General features: G+C 53.2%; 1 protein-coding gene across 1 annotated transcript in view; it reads right to left on the bottom strand.

The window, feature by feature from the left end:
* Positions 1 to 20,100, bottom strand: part of ATP10A (ATPase phospholipid transporting 10A (putative)) — a 161,642-nt gene that overhangs the window by 33,179 nt on the left and 108,363 nt on the right. Inside the window, exons 6-12 of the mRNA XM_017520159.1 lie at positions 18,210 to 18,340; positions 15,972 to 16,224; positions 12,525 to 12,742; positions 11,065 to 11,259; positions 8,205 to 8,772; positions 3,689 to 3,792; positions 3,469 to 3,595 (exon numbers count right to left, since the gene is read on the bottom strand). Of these exons, the coding sequence (XP_017375648.1) occupies positions 3,469 to 3,595; positions 3,689 to 3,792; positions 8,205 to 8,772; positions 11,065 to 11,259; positions 12,525 to 12,742; positions 15,972 to 16,224; positions 18,210 to 18,340 (1,596 nt within the window). The remainder of the gene's footprint in view (positions 1 to 3,468; positions 3,596 to 3,688; positions 3,793 to 8,204; positions 8,773 to 11,064; positions 11,260 to 12,524; positions 12,743 to 15,971; positions 16,225 to 18,209; positions 18,341 to 20,100) is intronic.

The raw sequence follows: 20,100 nt of genomic DNA, 5'->3' as shown, positions 1-20,100 counted from the left end.
GCATGGTGGCTTTCTTCAGTTTTCCAAGGTGCTTGTTTGTGATATGATTTATGTGACTCTGAGTAAATGCCACTGTCTTTACCACCTGACCCTCGGGAGGGCCTGGCATTTCTGAGTCTCCTAACACAGGAGTTGGCAGCGTGCAGAACCCAGTGTCACCGTGCTTGGTGCCACCCAGCTCTAAACGGGAGGGGAAAGGATTTCACCAATGGAGATGTTTTAGACATTTAGAGAAACTAGCAAGGACACCAGCGAAAATGAGCAGGATACTGTCCTTTGAATTTAGGTTCCTGCCCAGAGCATTATGGCAAAGAAAATTTCCAGAGCGTGGAGAGAATGGAGTCCCCTTCTGCTGGAGAGAGCTACGCATGGTTCTCCGATGCTGTTTCAGATAAGCCCCGGGCCTGGCGCAGAGGCGCCTGCCTGTCACCCAGCATTTAGGGAGGCTGAGGCAGGAGGATCATGTTGAACCAGGAGTTCGAGACAAGCCTGAATGAGACCCCAGCTCTACCAAGAAAATTAAAAACTCATCTGGGCCTGGTGGTGCATGCCCGTGGTCCCAGCTTCTCGGGAGGCTGAGGCAGGAGGAGCGTTAGAGCCCAGAAATTTGAGTTCACCGTGACCTGTGATCGCACCACCACGCCCTCACCCAGATGACAGAGCGAGACCCTGTCTCGAAGCAAAAAAAAAGCACCTTAATGAAAAAGATTTGGAAAGGAGCATTGGGCTTTGGAGTGGTAAAATTAAGTGGCTTGCTTCACTTTTCTCAATGAAGCCGAGGAGCTGGCACGCAGCGCCCGCGTTTGAGCTGTGTGGGCACCAGGGCGGTGGGTGGCTCTCACACTCTCCAGCTCAGGCCCTGCCATTTGAAACATAAACATATCAGGTAGCAGGAGATGCTTAACCACGGGCCTGTGGGAGGGAGGCCGATTTACTGCATTTGCTCATTTCTGTGGTGTAAATACTCCCACCTTGGCGGACTTCAATCTACTAACATAGCATCAAAAGGCGGCGTGTGATTCCTGAACATTTATGTGGGCTATCGCAAAATTCTTCAAAATTTATCTACGGGCTCTGCCAGCAGGCGTGAGCAGGCTCCGGTGCACGGCTGGCACCCATGCGGGCAGCCCAGTTCCATCGTCAACACGTCACAGGGCCGTCCTCACGTGCACCTGGAGGGAAGGAATCCACCTGAGGACGACAGCGGGACGTGGTGGGATCAGAGTTTGGAGAAACGTCGATGGCCAGGATCCCGACTTGACTCCAATCAAAGGCAGCAGAACGGGGGATCAGTAGAAAACCCTGATTTCAGATCCTCACACTGTTGCCCAAGTAAAAATGTTAGAACCCAAGCAAGAAATCCCTGTGAAGAAGACGTGGGAAGGTGACTGGTTCTCAAGTTCACTGTGAGCCTCGGGGGCGGCAGGAGCTGTTAACGACTTAGGATATGTTAACAGAGCTACAGCATCCAGGCCAAGAGAGGTGAGCCACACACGGCCACCAGAGCGCCTGCAGGGGAGAAGCCAGCCGGGTGGAAACGGTGTGGAAGCACCAACAGGAGACTCGTCACCACACGCCGCTGAGAGCCAGCCCCATGCTGCACCACACCCAGTGCCTCCCATCATCCCTCCCTTCACCCCCACAGGAGCCTGCAACACTGGGACTACCAGCCCCACATACCAGAACTGGGATGCAAAAGGGGCTGGGCCACTTGACCCAGCCTGCACGACCAGCCTGCACGACCAGCCTGCACGACCAGCCTCCACGATCAGCCTCCATGACCAGCCTCCATGACCAGCCTGCACGACCAGCCTCCACGATCAGCCTGCACGACCAGCCTCCGTGACCAGCCTGCACGACCAGCCTCCACGACCAGCCTCCACGATCAGCCTCCACGACCAGCCTCCGTGACCAGCCTCCACGACCAGCCTCCACAACCAGCCTGCATGATCAGCCTCCACGACCAGCCTCCACGACCAGCCTGCACGACCAGCCTCCATGACCAGCCTCCACGATCAGCCTCCACGACCAGCCTGCACGACCAGCCTGCACGACCAGCCTGCAGTGTCAGTGCAGGGCTGAACAACTGAGTCAGGGCTCATGGGCTCTGACAGCAGGGAGGATGGAGAAGGCAGCCTGGAGCTCACAGCCGTGTCCCGAAATAGTCGAGATCTCATCATGTGAAAAGGGAGGAGATTTTGTCTGCACTACTCCAGGGGGTGCAACCCGCATGCACTGTGAAAAGGCACAGGAGGGCTGATTTCACTGCATTCGGGAAGTCAGTGCTGCCCAGGGGAAAAGCTGCCCCCTGGGGAGGTACCCCACAGTGAAGGGTGAAAAACCAGGCTGGTCAGCAACGCTGGGCGGGCGTGGCGGGGAGAGCCAGCAGCCGCCTCCTGTGCCACAGGCCTGCACGACACCGCCTTCCAAGGACGCCCAGTCAGTGCAGATGAGGGCAGCCCTCCTTTACTGAAAGCCAACACTTCGTGGCCTAAAACAGGCACGGCCGTTTCTCAGGCGTTCCACTGAATTCACATCCAGGGCTGCCGCTCATGGTGCCACTGGGTCAGGGATCCCGGGGCTGAGTAATGCGTGGCCTCCTAACAGATACGGTGGGCAAACAGTATATAAAGTGTGTGCAGGTATACGTTATGCCTATTGTGCAAATATTAACTATGTGTTATATTAGAAATGTAGAGGCAAACGTGTAGATATCCCCACTTCTCTGCCCAGAAAAAGAGGCCAAGTGAACACCACCTGTCTGTGTTAAGTGAAGATGGGGTCCCTGGGGCTATGTGCGTGAGAACCACCTGACCACAGCACCCAGCATGGAGGCAGGCGCAGCACCCTTAAAACCAGCCCCTCAAGGACACACAGAGCACATACGCAGTGCCTCGGCTAACGTCACGAATGCTTTAATGAACAGGAAATTATATATTTTAAGTAGTAAAGTACGTATTAACATAATAAATACCTCGATGTATCCCTGATACTACTTAGTATTTATTAAGTACTGATATGAAGACAGTAGGAAATATGGAGATATTTCAGTAAAAACAAGCCCATTCTCTTCTCATCCACCTTGAATCTGTGAAACATTCCTAAGAGGCAAAACGCAGCAGTTTCTGGGTCCCAAAAGTTTCCCTGTTTCCCTAGGGGAAAGTCCTTTCAACACCCAGCTGCCAGAAACCTCACTCCTTGGCTCTACTTTTGGTGAGAAAGCAAGTTAAGGGGAAGCATGGCAGCTGCTATCTTGGGGTGCTCAGTGCCCGGTGGGCAGCACCTGCGCCTCACAGAAACGAGACGGGGAGAAGATTCAGGTAAGCACCTTCCCGCCCCACCTGCACCAGCATCCGGCCAGGCGGCTCCCTAACTAAAGCCAGCCTGCAGAGCAGCTGCTGACCAGAGCACTCACCCCTCCAGGGCCGTCCCTGCAAACCCCACACTGCCCTTAGGCATGCGAATTACCCAGCAGGTGCAAGTTCGTCTCCAGGCGAATGGCAGACTGGAAGAGGAGCTCCTCGCGGTTGTCCAGGGAGGATTCTGCTTCTAGGTGGCTTTGCAACCAGCAGGCATATTCTTCTTTACTCAGAACCTATGGGAGGCACACTGCTGAGTGCCGCACCAGGCACGGCTCTCTGTGGAGCGCCCTCCTGCACGGGCACCCTCGAGGGGCCGCCCCACTCACCCTCTTGGCAATGCACAAGGTGCGCAGGCCTTCCACCGCGTACAGGTTGAGGTAATTCTGAGTTTTGCTCTGGATCTTTTTCTGATGCCTCCCTCTGGCGTCATCTAGGTCGGAGAGGAAGCAGAAACATGAGTAAGTACTGGCACCCTTGGAATGATCTTCAGCCACTCCGACATTTACCCCACGTCTGTTCCTTACTTGTGAACAGAGAACAAGTTTTCATACAGAATCCAAAGAGAAAATGAGCTGTTATTTTAAAAAAGAATCTCATCCATATGCAAATGTTTGCCTGCTTTTCTTTATTTTTTCATGGAGACAGGGTGTTGTCAGGTTGCCCAAGCTGCTCATGAACCCCTGGGCTCAAGCGATCCACCTGCCTTGGGCTCCTGAAGTGCTGGGATTACAAGTGTGAGCCACTGCGTCTGGCTGATGTTTGGGTGTTTCTAACATCCTTTGCTGAAATAAGCTCATGAAAATAAAAACTTCATCGAAAGTACTCTGGCGTCCTTTTGCCCAGCCTATTACATGGAGGCTCACGTTCTTGCTGTTAATGGAAAGTCTTCATGCAAAGTGCACTTTCTGTCCTCAGAACGTAGGGTCCTTACAGGTAGCATTGCCAGATATGACCAACGATGGCTAAACATGGCATAGGATGTACTATCACTTTAAAAACTGCATTTGTAAAATTCCAGTTTAACTGGACATTCTATACGTCTTGTTTGTGAGATCTGGCAACGCTGCTGACCACTCACGAGGCCCCTGGCCCAGGAAAGCTTGTCAATTACTCAAAGTCCACCGCCTGACAAAGTGGACCTGGTAAGAGACACTTTTACATGCCCCTCGCCATGGTGCATTTTCCATGCAGGTGACAGAGCCTTCAAGAGAGTGACCATTGGTTCTTGGAGGTGGATTAATCTTACTCTTTCTGTATAAAGCCTAGGTACACATATGTAACAGAAAGATACACAACATATCTATGTTATTAAAAGGCCATGAGCGGACAATTGCAAACAAAGTCTGACAAGGCTCTTTATGGAGTTCATGGGGAAGAAAAAAAATTGCCCTAGAATCCTTTCCTTTAGATATTTACATTTCTGAAAGGACGGTGCCCAAACGCATCTTTGTACTCCTGGTATCGTGGTAAGATTCTTGCAAGATGCAGATAAGCTTCTCCTAGAATCAGATTGTTCTTCAAGCAAAGCTGTATCTATCCAGGGGGCTTTGGAATTGAAATACTCAGGGTAAAGCTCTCCCATTGTCCTGGGGAGAGGTGACATGAGGCATGCTCTAGGACCTGCGGTGGTCCCAGGTGTCACACGGAGAGTAATCACACTCTTCAAAACGAAACGAACTGAGCCCACAGAGGGAGGACGGACCACTTGGGACCCTGGGCACTCCAGACGGTGGGGTGGCCCCACAGGTGTTCACGTCTCAGGTGGACACAGGGGTGTTTCTGTGCAGGGCCATCTGCACAGGGCATAGAGACGGGGAGCACCTGGCCCTGCCAGGCAGAAGCGGCTGAGCCCACTGTTCCCTCCTGCAGACATGGACACACATCAGCACCGCTTCTGGCAAGATCTGCCCCTCGTACTTGGCTGACTTTCCCTTTACACATCCCGCCGCCCCTACCACTGGGCAGTCACTGTAGAAAGCAGAGACTGGGCTTTGGAGAGCGTCCTTGTGAAGGCTGGGATGGGTCTATACTCTGATGGAGGGTAGGAGAGGATGGAAAGAACTCAAGCTCCACGGAGACCATCCCTGAGGAGCTGGGGGGGCCTCCGAAGGAGAATGTACTGCGGAACAAGCAGGTGCAGAAGGGCGGGGCTGATCGAATGCCCCTAGAGGGCATCTGGGGGCGTATGGTCAGCCCCACACTTCTGCACTTGCTGGGGTGATGCTGGGGGTGGCTGATTTCAGGCTGAAGGCATGGCAGTGTTCACACTGCATTTTAGGCGATGGTCAGGCACTATTAGCCCCCTCTTTCTGATGTTCCAGGCCCAGTGTCTCCCTCTGGTGACCTGCAGGAGTGGGGCCAGCCCTGCCCCGTGCTTCCTGCTGGGTGGGGACAGAGGACAGCTCTGTGCCGCAGGACCCCAAGGCTGTGTCTGGGTCCAGGGTTCGCTGTAGACACAGCTCTGGGCAGTGACCACTCCTGTCACAGTCTGTGAAGATGACTCCAGGGCCCCCCGACCCCACACACAGCAGGGCTGAGACAGCTGCGCCTGGCAGTGGGCTGCACCTGACATCCCCACCAGGAGACAGCAGGAGGGCGGTACCTGCCGCCCCGCAGAGAGGCCCTCAGATGGCTGAGGGTAGCCACTCTTCATGATTTTACCACGTGCTTTAAAATTGCTCCAAGTGATAATTCATTTCTTCTAAGCTTTACAAGCAATATTTCCCCATAAGGAGTTATCTTATGAAGATGGTAAACTAAGCGGATTTTCTGCTTGCACATGCATGTACTCATGCAAAAAATATGTACTGATTACTGCATGGCAGCACTGTGTGAGGCCTAGGCTAGCAGAGGGCTAGAGCCAAGTCCGTCCTCGCGCTGGGGGAAGGCAGAGGGCCTGAGGTTTATGCCTTCAGGACGGCACAAAGTAGCAGCCCCGCCAAACCACAAGCAAGTGAATCCTTTTTTTGTTTGTTTTTTTTCTTGTTTTGAGACTGAATCTCGCTCTGTCGCCAGGCTGGAGTGCAATGGCGCAATCTAGGCTCATCGCAACCTCTGCCTCCTGGGTTCAAGTGGTTCTCATGCCTCAGCCTCCCAAGTAGCTGGGACTACAGGTGCATGCCACCACGCCCAGCTAATTTTTGTGTTTTTAGTAGACACGGCGTTTCACCGTGTTGGCCAGGATGGTTTTGATTTCTTGATCTCATCATCTGCCCGCCGTGGCCTCCCAAAGTGCCTGGATTACAGATGTGAGCTGCCGCACCCGGCCGCAAGTGAGCATTAACCGGGAAGGAGCCAGAGACTTGGGAGAGAGACCGAATGTTCGCTGGACGTGACTTAACAGCAGCACTGAGCTGGAGGCCCGTGTGGGGACTTCCTGTGAGGCAGGCACTGTAATTTCCTGTGTAGATGGAAAACTGAGGCACAGAAACAGTGAGTGACTCATCCAGGGTCATCCCAGCCAGCAAGTGTAGACCTGGGATTTGAACAGGGTCTGTGAGGATGGGTTGGGGTGGAGTCCCTGCTTGGTGGATACCGCACAACTCCCCGCCAGGGCAGGTAAGCCATGGCCCCGTCCTGCTAAGAGAACACAGTCACGTCCACTATCCGCTCCACTAACGGCTTCCTGCTCTCCAGGATGGGACAGGCCCCTCCCGCCAGTGCCGGGCAGCCCCGTGTGCCACGGCCGCTCCATGCCTTCCCCTTAGACTCGACCTGTCATGCTGTGGAGTCTGAAGCCAGGACACAGGATGTGGTCTTGAACGCAAGGCTGTGGAATAGGACAGAGGAGGTTGTTTGCTGTAGAATGAAATCACTCAGCTAATTGCCCTATTTATGTTTTTCTTTTGCGTGGATGTAAACAAGAATTGACTTTCAGAAGCAGCAACTTCCTAGAACTCAAAATCTGTCCATGAATCGGATTCTCTGCTGACGCCAGGGCAGAGCCACTGCCTCTGGAGAAAGGCAAAACCCTGCCCGCAGCGGCCACCATTGTGGAGGGTCAACCAAAGTCTTCTCAGAGACACGTTTGCAGATTTAGCTCAGCTGCCATATGGAGGTCACGGCTCTGTGAAGGGGAACGGATTTCCTGTACGAAGCTCATCCCATCCACTTCTCCATCGTGAGTGGTCCTGGGCTTCTGTGCCAGTGGGAGGTGAAGTACTCCCTAGTTCCAACTTGGAGCTCTGGAATGGGCATCCAGCTCACAGCATTTCCCAGCAGCTGTAGCCAGGGCTGCTTCCAGGGCACGGCAGCTAGGAGGCCCGTGGCAGGCAGCAGGGCCTCGGTGGGGCGCCCAGCTGCTGCAGCATCTTCTCCTCCAGCCAAGCCAGTCCCCCTGAGGTGAGGCTGCATGCCTCCCTCCTCCAAGCACAGAGGGAGAGGGGGGCGGCCGGGGTCACTTTATGAGGGGGGCTTGGCTCTTCCCCTCCCAAGTCCCAGAACAGAGGGCAGTGAGTGAGGCCAGCAGCCCTCACTTCCTGGACCCCCACTGTGGCCTAAAGCAGCCCACAAACTGTGGCCTGGACCTTTCAGCTGGCCCAGGTCCACGGGCAGGAAGAACTTTCTAGAGCGACTATCTAGAGTCTCAACCTTCATTGTTCAGATTTAAAACCTGACACTCCCCAAGTATCCTCTGACCCCCCATTCTTGCCTGGACTCCCCCTGAATACTTTCTACTCCAGACCCTTCAAACAGGCAGTGACCTGAAGAAACCGTGGAGTTCTCTGATGGGCACTGCCTTAGGAAAAGGATTAATGAAAATCACTTAAGAGAAGGAATTGGGTGGGGATATGTCTCAGGACTTCCTCCCTGAGCTGGGGCGCACTGGGCAGGGCGGGGTACCTGAAGAGCAGGGCAGCAGGAGGTCCATGAGCACCGAGTCGGCCCCCTTGGTGTAGACGCTGATCTCGCCGGTGAGCGGGTGCCGGACCACCACGGACATCCTCTTGCGGACGGAGTCGAACCCCAGCGTGTGCAGGAGCTGGAAGGTCAGCCTGCCCAGGTGGGGCAGCTCCACCGACACCTGGTCGTGCAGCCGGTCCACCAGCGTGCAGCTGTAGGCTCTGGCCGCGTACACCAGCGCCGCCTCGTCCGGGCTCTCCGCCTCGTACCGCAGCTCGTGCCCCGGCTCCTGCTCCTGAGTGAGCTCCGAGGCCCAGCTGTCCACCTGACTGCTGTAGCCATTGCTGGCGATGGCCGGGGTGGGCTGGCCCAGCCTCTCCTCCAGCCTGAGAAGCATGCTGTCGCTGGGCAGGGTGGACAGGAGGCTGGAGCCTGACTTGTGGTTGGACTTGGTGGTGGCCAGGCTCCCAATGCTGCTGCAGCCTGAGGTCAGGCGGCTGGGCGTGAACCTCCGCAGGAAGTCCTCTATGGTCTTCACGGGGGACTTCAGCTCAAACCTCACCCTCACCTGCAAGAGAAATGGTCATAAGGCAAGTGAGGGAACCGCTGTGTCCCCCCGAGGTCCCACCAGGTTCCCACAGCACGCTCCAGGAGCTTGGAGGAACGATGGCCTCGACTTCCCCACTGGGGTCTCAGAGCACACATTCCTCATTTCCCAGATTTCGGGCCTGCATGGACACTGTAAGCAGAGACAGTATTCCTTCCTTGAGATCGTCCGCTGGCCTCTTCTACTTCCCTTCAACAAAGGTTATGCCAGATTCTTTCAGAAGGTGATTGCCAAGGGCCCACCAGTGAGGCTCCACGTGAGTGGGGAGTTGCAGCTGGGGGCGTCTGCAGGGTTCGCTCGTGGGGTCCTTGAACTACCATGTCTCCTTGCTTTGCAAAAGCAGCTCAGAGGAGCAGGCTCACCATTGCCTGCCACAAAACGGGGCATTTTTTCCCCAATTAAAAAGCCACTTAACAAACCACCAGTTCATACTTCCTTTGAATTACGTCTATTAAAAAAACTAATATATAAATCACATTTCCAGTTCCCAAAGAATCTAAGCACATTAAATACACTGACAAACTGAGGATTCCAGTCATTGAAACATTTTAACCACTACAATAAGAAACAAAACAAGTTACACACACACACACACACACACACAGTCTCAAAAAGCTCAATGATAGGGCAACAGAGCGACCCTTTTTTTTTTTTTTTTTTTTTTTTGCTCTTTATTGAAAGAGCAAATGTCAAAACAACCAAAATACTGAATTAGCAATTCTTAAAACTGCAGTTTTACCTCTGCATCCTAAGTTGTGAATTACGGTAACAGTCTCCAGAAAAGTCAGGTGGTCCTGCCGTGACTTTAAATGTGCCACACAGCCAGCTGGGAGGCACAGGCAGCCGCGTGGCAATCCCTGCTGGCTCCAAATGTCCTCGAAGGTGACGCTCACCCAATAATATGTGGGAACAGAAATGCACCCACAGACATGCTGGCCTGCAGCCTGAGTGTGGGTGACTGACAGGCTGGCCCCTAGGTGGAATTCCAGCACGGGTGACCGTCAGCACAAGCCTCGATGGTGCTGTGGTCTCTCATCCTTCATTTAACATCTGCCAGGCAGGGTCTAACCCAGAAAAGGGGCGCTTCTGCAGGGACACACACCACAGGGGTTTTAATGCTGGGGGCAGAGCCCAGAGCCCAGAAAGGGGACGCTGAGGCAGCCAGGAGACGAGCTGCGGCTTTGGGAAGCAGCTCCAGCCCAGGGTGCAGGCTGGTCTCTGAGTGGCCAGGCCTGTCCTCTTAGAAGTCACTGGGACCAGCTCCTGGCAGACATGCTGCACAGAAAATACAGGCCACCTTGTCTGCCTCATCACCTGCTGAGCAACCTGCTGGAAGAGCTGATCCAGGGGGCTGGGAAGGAACCCAGGGAGAGCTGGGGGGCTGGGAGGCCTATGGCACACACCCGGCCCTCGGTACCTTCAGTCCCATTCAAAACTGCCTGGTGCCATCTGCACGTCACGCTTCCATCCATGCCCCCTACAAGGCCTGGCGTACCTCAGGGCTTTCTTGGCATACTGGGTGACAGAGCAGCCTTCACACAAACGACCTCTCCTCTCTCAGGAGAAAACCTTAATGTCAGACTGAACCCAAATCAATTTGAGCACTGCTGTATTTCCAGTATCCTAAATGACCTCTGATGGATTCCTGACCACTTCTCATTGAGCAAAAATCTCAGATGCCTCCAAAAATCCTCCCCCATGGCCCCATAGCCCAGGCAGACACCTGAGGCACAGGGCGGGGCCAATGTGTCTCCAGCTGCATGGCCGGTAGAGTCAGGATCCATGTGCCAGTTCCTCGTCCCAGAGGCCGCCCGGAGCCCCATGCCTGTCTTGTCCTCTCTCCTGCGTGGATCTGGGACCCTGAGGCTCCGGGGGATTGTCTTGGGCAGCTTCCCTCAGGCCCTGCCCCAGGCTAGGCAGGTGGGGCCTCCACACACCCACCTGCCTACCTGAGGCTGGCCCAGGTGGCCCTGTGTCCCTCCCCTCCCAGGCTCAGAGGCCATCTCTGGTGGGCTGTCCCCTCCCACTCGGCCCCACCCTCGGCCCCTGCCCACTGAGGCCCGGGGCTGGCACTGCAGAACCATAAGGGCTGCTTGGCCCAGAGTGAAGCACCCTGCTGTGTCCCCGAGGCCCATGAGGTGCCAAAGGCACTTGCCACAGGAAAGGGACGGGAGCCCGTTCTCAGGAGGACTGACAGCCATGGCCCGCAGCGCAGAAGGTCAAGGTCAAGTTCAGGGACACGCCAGCACTTGCCTTCTGTCGTGGCTGATCCGGGCATGTGACGACGACCGTGTTGCAGATGGTGAGTGCGATGAAGAAGTCGAAGATGTCAGAGAGCTCGGGCGAGAGCTGGGCCAGTGGGTGCTCCTGGTGCCTCGCCACGGCCAGGCTCCTGTCACACTCGCTCACCTTCTCCAGCAGCTTCGGGTCGGGCGTGATGTCCTTCTCCTGGGGGGAAAGGGAGGCTGGCCGTGAGTCCCAACCAGCAGCCTGCCTGGAGTCTTGGGGCGTGACTATGTAAGGTGCTTTGCTGTAAACAGAACTTCATCTCTCACATACATATATGCCATCTTATAATTGTGAATTACTTGCCATTTTAATTGCACAAAATGTGTCTAGCCCCTGTCTACTTTGTGGAAAACACGCAGGCACTGCCCTCTAGTCTTTCTGCTCTACGTTTACATTTTACATAAGCAAAATATTACATTTACATTTTACATAAGCAAAATATTTTATATACATACTGCTGGTTTCCATTTTCCCCAAAACATTATTAATGGTCTGAACTTTTCCGGGCTTTTAAGAATTATTTAAAAACACATTTTCAATAACTTCAAAATGGACATGTCATCACTTATTTGACCATCCCTTTATCACTGGATATTTAAATTTCTTTCAGTTTTGCTGATGTAATTTACACATTGATATGCTTCCATATGCAGTAGTCTCTGGCTGAATCGCTAAGTGGCTAGGGGAGAGGGTTTGAATACTTTAAATACTCTTGAATGGTATTGAAAAATGCTGTCAGGAAACCCTGTTCCAATGCATACTCCCTCCTGCCAAGCGGGAGAACCCCACTCCGAGGGGCCCTGTAGAAACCCACCCATCAGTGTCTACAACTCTAGGTCACCCCTACTTAGACTTAGCTTCTCTGTGGGTTTAGAAGCACATGAGAGAATGAGGCCACCAGAGTGAGGAAGGGGGATTCTTCCTCCCTGCAGTGCTGGAAAAACGTTTCGGAAGGGAAAGGCTCTTGCAGAGGCCGCTGCTGCCTTCTGCGCCTCTCCCTGCCGGAGGACGGTGGTCCGTCCATTCGCGTCCAGGCGGCTGACAAGGCCAGGCACGAAGTGTTTTATGGATTTGGGCTCCTCTAATTAAAACTCCCTCGGGAGGGGCTGGCTTTGCTTTTTAGCTGTTGTCATCTTGTCCTGAGGTTTTATTTGCTTCATTTGGCAGCACGGGCCTCCTCTTCGTCACCCTTTTTGGGTGGCACGCCAGCAATCAACCAGCTTTAGAAGCCATGGCAAAGGGGCCGTGTCAGCGTCTTGGAAAAGACAACGGTGGAGAGACAACGGCCGGAGAAGCTTCTGCTGAGCAGAGCCAAACGCCCAGCGATAGTATAGGATCAAATACAGACAGCTTCAATGAGCGGGGGATGGTGAAGGTGGGCAGGGGAGGTGGCAGCGCCCTTGCAGGGGGCCCCGAGCACTCACCATGGGGCTGCTGAAGGCCGTGTGCTTGGACAGCATGCTGGCCCTCTTGGCCTCGGCCCGGCTGCCTGTGCGCCGGTGGGATTTGGTGCTCTGTGTCCTGTGTACCACCCGGACACTCTGGTGGCTCCCGATGCTGCCGCGCTGGGACACGGAGCCCCCTCTGGGCACCACCTCCTCCTCCTCCGAGTCTGCCTCCTGGTACCTGGCCAGACGCTGCGCTGTGGGCAGAGGGTGCAGGGTGAGACATGGTGGGGGAAGGCTGGGCAGACAGAACACTTTCAGGGTGTTTTAGGTTCCACGAGGCTTCCGGCTGGCAGGGCAGCCCTGGAGCACCCACCGCCCTTGTTCCCTAACGGCAAGGGCGGAGAACATCCTCAATTAGCTGCAACCTGGGGAGGCTGACAGTCTCAACTGTTCCGCAGATGAGAAGGATGGCTTTCATCTCAGAGGACTTACGGAGCTTTAGCTTTCTAAGGTCACACGAGTGAGGGGAAGGGGAACGGATTCACGCGCAGCCCCTCTGTTCAGGAAGCGCCTAGGTGTACATGGGGTGGGGCCGCAGGTGGCCGGGGCCGGGAGGGTGGTGGGTCTTCCAGTCACGCTGGGACCACGGTGCTCACTTGGTGCTGGGCTCCTTGCTCAGGGCCACGTGGGCAGTAGGCACCGTCTGCTCCTGTCTGGATGTGTGCTGTGGCTGCTACGGCACGGGGGGTTCACGCTCCTGGGCTGCACAGCTTGCACCCCTGAGGCCAGGGTTTGGACTCAGCTTTGAAACTCCATCCCAGAGGACCTTGAGCGTGATGTGCTCATGCCTACAGGGGCCCCCGCTGAGCAAATTTCCCATGACCCGGTGCACGCGCCCAGCACCCCTGTAGAGGTGCCTGCTCTGTGGCTTCTTGCTAAACCACGGCTCTTGCTAACCCAAAGTTCTGAACCAAGTGAGGACAGCTTGTTTCTCCGTGGATGAGCAGAAAGGAGGCCATTCATGAGGATGACTCATCAAAACAAGCGTTTAATCAGAACTTCAAGCACAGGCGTGGTGCTGGGTCGAAGCAGCCGGGCCCGTCGAGAGGCCAGACAGGGAGGTACCTGTGGAGCTGGCTCTTAACAGACCCTCCGTGAGAGATGGGAAAAATGGGGACAAAAAGGGGAAGTCACCTGCCCACTGTCACAAGGCCCAGTACTCGCCAGTGCCAGGAATCCAACTCAGGGAGACCCTAATTCCAGGAGCAGATGCCCCTCCAGGACGTCTCACCAGCTCTCAGGTGACATCAGCCCAGTGCACCATAAGCAAGGACGCACAAAACCTGGACACCTGACTCTGTCCAGCGTGAGGTGAAGGGCTGGGCTTTAGCCTCCAGGAAAGTGGACCTGCCCGTCCCACCCTCCCCCAGCAGTGGTCCCGCAGGTCCAGAGCTCCACGGAACCATCCCTCAGGGGCTCCTCCTTCCCTTGGGGGCTGTGGGGGCCATGGCTGCTGTGCTGGTGTTTGTTCTGAAGCAGTTTCTGATCGGCGGTGGCCCCAGGGATGCCTTCCATGTCCTTCGAGAAGATGAGGCTCAGGAGCAGGTAGTGGCTCCTCCTGGGCCTGCACAGCCAGCCAGGTCCAGGTCATCAGGCCAGGCTGTCAGAGGGCATGGCCAGGCTGTCAGAGGGCACACCCAAGGCTTCCACAGCCGGTTGTGGTCCGTAAGCAGGGCTTGGGACTCAAAGTCCCTCTGAAATCCTAAAGGATTTCAGATCTGAGTTAGATCTGGAGAGGTCAGATCACAAGATAACTGGCTGATGACGCTCCCTGCCTGGGTGCCTGTCAACAGCTGATCCAGGCATGCCTTTAAAACACCTGCTGAGAGGCACGAGGTTTTATTCATCACCAGAAATGCTCCCTGTGTCTTCAGAGGCAAGGAAACTCTCTGGTTTTATGGCAGCATTTGGCAACTGTCAGAATCTGTCTGTAATCTAAGTTGGGATTCTGCCCCGGGGAGCCTGAGCGTCCAGCTTTATTATTATCTTTTAAATTTATTATTATGATTGATTGATAAGTCAACATGGTATACATTTACAGGGTGCAATGTGACATATGATCTGTGTGTACAACATGGCATGATTAAATTATGCTGATCAACAAATCTGTCACTGCGCTCATCTATCACGTTTTTATGGTGAGAGTTAAAATTCACTCTCTCAGTTATTTTGAAATGTAGAATAGATTCTTACTGCCTCTGGTCACCCGGCTGTGCGACAGATCTCAAATCCTACTCCTCAGGTCTGTCTGAAACGGGCCGGCTTTGAAGCGCGGCCGCAGAACCGACCCCCCGGGTCTCTGATCCCCTCATGATTCTGCTGAGTTCTGTGTTTGAGGTTTAGCACCAGGTTTAGCAGCTATGGGAGGGGAAGAGGAGGAAGGAGGGAGAGGAGAGAAGGAGAAGGGAAAAGGGAGGAGAGGGAGGCCTGAGGAGGCTGGTGGGAGGGAGGCTGGGCTAGTGGATGGAGAACGGTCACTGACTATCTATTTTGGGTGGCAAATTAAACTTTAAACAGACTGGGTCAGTTCCTCTGCCTTCTGTTTGCTATGACTGCTTTCATTTTATGTTGAGGAAGACTATGGCTTCTATGATAATTCTTGGTTTTAAAAAAAACTCACAAAAATGGCAGGTATCCAGCAGACACCTCCCACCAAACCCCTCTGCACAGCAGCTTCCCAGTCAGGCCCCTTGCATCCCTGCCGGGTTCTGACTTGCTGTTTCTGTCGCACGGTCTGTTTCTGCTGCAGGTAGGACGTGGAGCCTGGGTTTCGGTGCAGGGTGCCGGCTCCTGAGGCACTGCAGCCCCAGGCACCTCCGTGGCAGGGACCCTGGTCCACACCCTTTCCTGCGGTCACACCCTGGGTTTTGGCAGCTGGCGTGCCCCCAGGCACCAGGTCGAAGGGAGGCAGCCACAGATGAGGAAGGAGAGGTGGAAATGGGGACCGCTTCAGTCACTGGGAGTGAGGCGATTCCTTTCTTTCCCGTTCCCAGGGACACTGTCCCAGGGGAGAGAATGCAGCATGAATGAGCCAGTGCCCTTCTGAGGATTTTCAGCTGATGACTAGAGGATGGATGGCTGAGAGAGACGTCTCTTTGTCCCTTGGTGTGGCAGAGCAAGGGGACGGGATGCCTGGAAGTGAGCTCCCTGCAGGTGGCTTGCCTGCTTGCTTACGAGGATGTCTGGCACTCCAGACCCCACAGGCACAGGGTGGGCGGCCGTGCCACTGCCTGCTCTTACATGGCGCCAGGCTTGAAAATCAATAATCCCTGAAGCCTGCCGGGGTGGGGTCTGTCTCTCTCTCTCTCTCTCTCTCTCTCTCTCTGTGTGTGTGTGTGTGTGTGTGTGTGTGTTGTCCAAGCAGCTCTGGATAGGGCAGCTTTCTGGTTCAGCCCGGGTTGGGAGCCCCTGCCCCAGACTCACCGTTTGCATCATGAGAATATTCTACACCAGACACAGTGCATCTTCGGAAAAGCATCTTATTCTCCGTCAAGGTGCCAGTTTTGTCCGAGAAGATGTATTGTATCTGCCCCAGGTCCTCCGTGATGTTCAGAGCTCGGCACTGCAGCTGCGAGTCTGTTTCTTCGTCATACAGCTGCACATCCTGATTAATGAAGTACACCTGACATACCTTCACGATCTCAATGGAAACGTACAAGGAAATTGGGATCAAAACCTGGAAAAGATGAGGCACCCGGGAGGAATGACGTGAGGACCGGCGAGCGGGGGCATTAGTCAATCTCTTTAAACTACCAATGACTATGACCGCAAGGAAGTAGGGACCATACTGTACCTTGATGAGCTTAAATAGGTTGGTTTAGAGTCAGTATTGGAAAAGTATGAGAGTATTGGCAAAGAGAATAAACTAGGACAGCTTATGGAGCAGCTGCAGAGCGGGGGTCCACTATGGTGTCTGGAAGTGTGCTGCCCGTGGCTTGGAAAGCAGCAAGCAATTGTGCTTGAGAGAGGCTAGGACAGGAGAGAGAAGAGAGAGGAAACATCACGGCACAGTCGGTCCTCACGCGCAAGACCAGCTCGCACCACGCTGCACGGCGCATTCGACCCCGGGCCCTCCCTGGGCTCCCGTCTCCTGGGGACACAACCCCAAGTTCAGGGAGCAGTGCAAACAACAGTCTTTTTTCAGACGCTGGACTTGTGATTCTGTGCTCTTGTACAATGCAGAGGAAAGGGACAGAGGCTTTGAGAAATCGTTCAGTGATGTCTTCATAATTTAAGAACAATTGTCCTCAAAATTAATGTTTATTTACTCATTTATTTTTGTAGCGTAATGGTACCGAACTAATGTTTACAGACTCAGAATATCATACCCACACTCACTCGGTTCTCCTGGGAACTGAAGTGTGTTAACGAAACACCAACTATAGCCCTAGCTCAAGGCTAGGAAAAAATTTGCATTTATTTAAAAAAAAACGGATGTAGAGAGTTAAATAAGACTGTTTCCTGTTGTAGGAAGCACATATAAGAGACAGCAAAGGTTCTCTCTGAGGCAAAGGCTGAGCCAGTGCCGCTGGTCACTGAGTTCTCAAGAAGGTTGGTGGTGATCTCACTGCCCCCTTGCCTCCGGACGCTGGGACTTTCCCCACGCTTTCACAGACCTTTCTGAGCACAGACAGCCAGTCATGGACTTTCTATGTCAGGAAGGCATGTGAATTAATAATAGTAATAATAACAAGTACAGATAAATGCAATGTAATAGCCTCAACTGAATCCTGGAGCAGAAAACGCACATTTATGGAAAGACTAGTGGAATCTGAGACAAGTCTGGCGTTTTGTTCAAAGCAAAGGGCTGGGCTGGGCGCAGCGGCTCACGCCTGTCATCCCAGCACTTTGCGACAGAGGCAGGTAGATTACCTGAAGTTGGGAGTTCAAGACCAGCTTGGCCAACATGGTAAGACCCTATCTCTACTAAAAATACAAAAAATAGCTAGATGTGTGGCACGCACCTGTAATCCCAGCTACTCGGGAGGCTGAGGCAAGAGAATTGCTTGAAGCCAGGAGGCGGAGGTTGCAGTGAGCCAAGATTGCGCCACTGCACTCCAGCTTAGGCAACACAGCAGGGCTCTGTCGTAAAAAACCAACCCAACCCAACCCAACCCAACACAAACCAAACCAAAAAAAGCAAAGGACTAAAGTTGGCGTCTTAACTTTCATAATGTCCTGTGACAATGTAATATGTTCACATTAGGGGAAACTGGGTGAGGGGTGTATGGAAACTCAGTGTAAAATTTATTTAGAAAGCTAATGTTATTTTGGAATGATTTTAAGATTTACGCTAAAGTTGCAAGGGCTTTTGCAAAGACTTTTGCAACTTTTCTGTAAATCTTAAAATCATTCCAAAATAAAATCTATTTTTTAAAAAAAAGTAACTGAAAGGAAAAACAACAAAATAAAAACGATGACCCAAACCAAACCCTCAAAGCACAAGAATCTTAATAGAAAAGGAGAATTTTAACTTAAAAATCACCGAAGGAAGGATCCCATAGATGATTTAGGAGGAAAAATAAAAGGCAGAACTTTTGGCAGATATATTTGCGGTCTTCCCAGATGCAGAATTTATAGGAAATTCTGAGCAGAGTAGGATGACTTTAAGTTCTCTTCAGAGAAGTCAAACAGTTACTGTGTGATACTTTGTACTGTTACCTGCAGAACGATTATCATGGTTAAAAATGAGTAGATTGCAGCTGTGACTGGGGACAGGGGGCTTCCATCAGAGTTGGGGACGTAAAATGATGACTTCTTCTCCTGATACCGCCATATCCACAGTCCATGTCCTGTAGTAAACGTTCAAAGAGAAATGTCGTTCAGCCCACGGAAAAATAAGAACGTTGCCAGCGAACACTAAAGCAGCACTTTAATATCTGTCACCCGATGCCAGCACATTTGGCTTTCTCCGCCAGCTCTGCCTTGTCAGAAAACAAAGACACGCAATGTTCTTGGCACCTACGATTCAACTTCAGGAAGGAGCTGGGACTTGGTCTCTTCCTACACTGGGTGTTTCCCATGGATGGTGCTAAGTGGTCGCACTTGTCCCAACCCAGAGCTACTTGTGTGCCGGCAGCCGGCAGCCGGCGTGAGGCCCCAAGACGGAATTTCTCAACACGCATCTCACAAAACACCAGTCTCACGAAATGCACAACAACAACAAAAAAAAACAGTCAGTGGGCTCGGACACTGCTGTTACTGTCCTTTCCAGAGATTCACGCTTCACATGGGGGAGTCTCTGGGAACCAGCAGTCATGCCTATTCCTAGTCCACTGGACCCACACCTGTCTGGAAACAGAAGCCTCTTTTGTGCCCTGTACCATCTGTATCTCATGCCACTGGGCTGAGACCACATCACACCCACTTTGTGTGAGCCCACGTGGAACCTGCTAGCCCCTTCCTAGAACCCAAAGCCATCTCTTGTTTCTCTTTTCATGAAGTTCACATGAGTCACATCTGTGCTTCTCCTGCTAGTAGCCTTAGTTCGGCACCAACTTGCTAATACCTCTTCCCCTGGAATCATCACCACTGCTGTGATGAATGCATTCTTCCACTGAGAAACTGTCAATTCAGAAAATGACATTACAGTCGGCCCTCAGTATCTGTGGGTTCCAAATCCATGGGTTCAACCATGGACCGGAAAATATTAGGAGAAAAAGACAGTATCTGTGTATATTCCCTAAACAACATATTATAGCAATTACCTACATGACATGTACATTGCATCAGGCATTGTAAGTAACCTAGAGGTGATTTACAGCAGGGGTCCCTACCCCCCAGGCTGCAGGCTGGTCCATGGCCTGTCAGGAGCTGGGCTGCCCAGCGGCAGGCGAGCAGCAGGTGAGTGAGCATTCCCCCAGTGCACAGGTCACTGCGCCCAGCTAGCTGCATGGGTGGTGTGGAGGGAATTCCACGCTGCCATTCACTGGTGCTTAGGTGAGCTGCCCCTCCCGTCAGATCAGCGGCAGCATGAGCTTCTCACAGGAGCAGGAACCCTACTGTGAATTGCCCGTGGAGGGATCCAGGTGGCGTGCCCTGATGAGAATCTAACTAGTGCCGGATGATGTGGAGCGTTTTCACCCCAAAACCATATCCCCCACTACCCCCACATCCGTGGAAAAACTGTCTTCCAAAAAAACCAGTCTCTGGTGCCAAAAAGGTTGGGGACTGCTGATTTAAAGTATATGGGAAGGCACAGGTGGGTTATATGTGAATACTGTTTCACTTTCTGTCAGGGACTTGAGTATCCGAAGATTTTGGTATGGCGGGGTCCTGGAACCCACCGCCCATGGGTACCAAGGGACAGCTATACTCTGCCAGGTCCTTTCTTCCAGGTGTTTCCATGTGGCCTGTGCGATGCCAGCCGCCCTTGAGTTCAAGTCAGTGAAAAACCAGTGTTTTAACTATTGGGTGCTAGGTCTGCATGTTGGGGGCAGCCTGCCAAGCTCACCTGGGGCCCATTCATTGCTTTTCTTTTCTTTTTTTTTTTTTTTTTTTGAGACAGAGTCTTGCTCTGTCATCCAGGCTGGAGTGCAGGGGCTCAGTATCT

Source organism: Cebus imitator, unplaced genomic scaffold (genome assembly GCF_001604975.1).
Source record: "Cebus imitator isolate Cc_AM_T3 unplaced genomic scaffold, Cebus_imitator-1.0 Scaffold806, whole genome shotgun sequence".
Classification (NCBI taxonomy): domain Eukaryota; kingdom Metazoa; phylum Chordata; class Mammalia; order Primates; family Cebidae; genus Cebus; species Cebus imitator.
The sequence above is the reverse complement of the archived record's forward strand: the minus strand, read 5'-3'. Positions and strand labels throughout refer to the sequence as shown.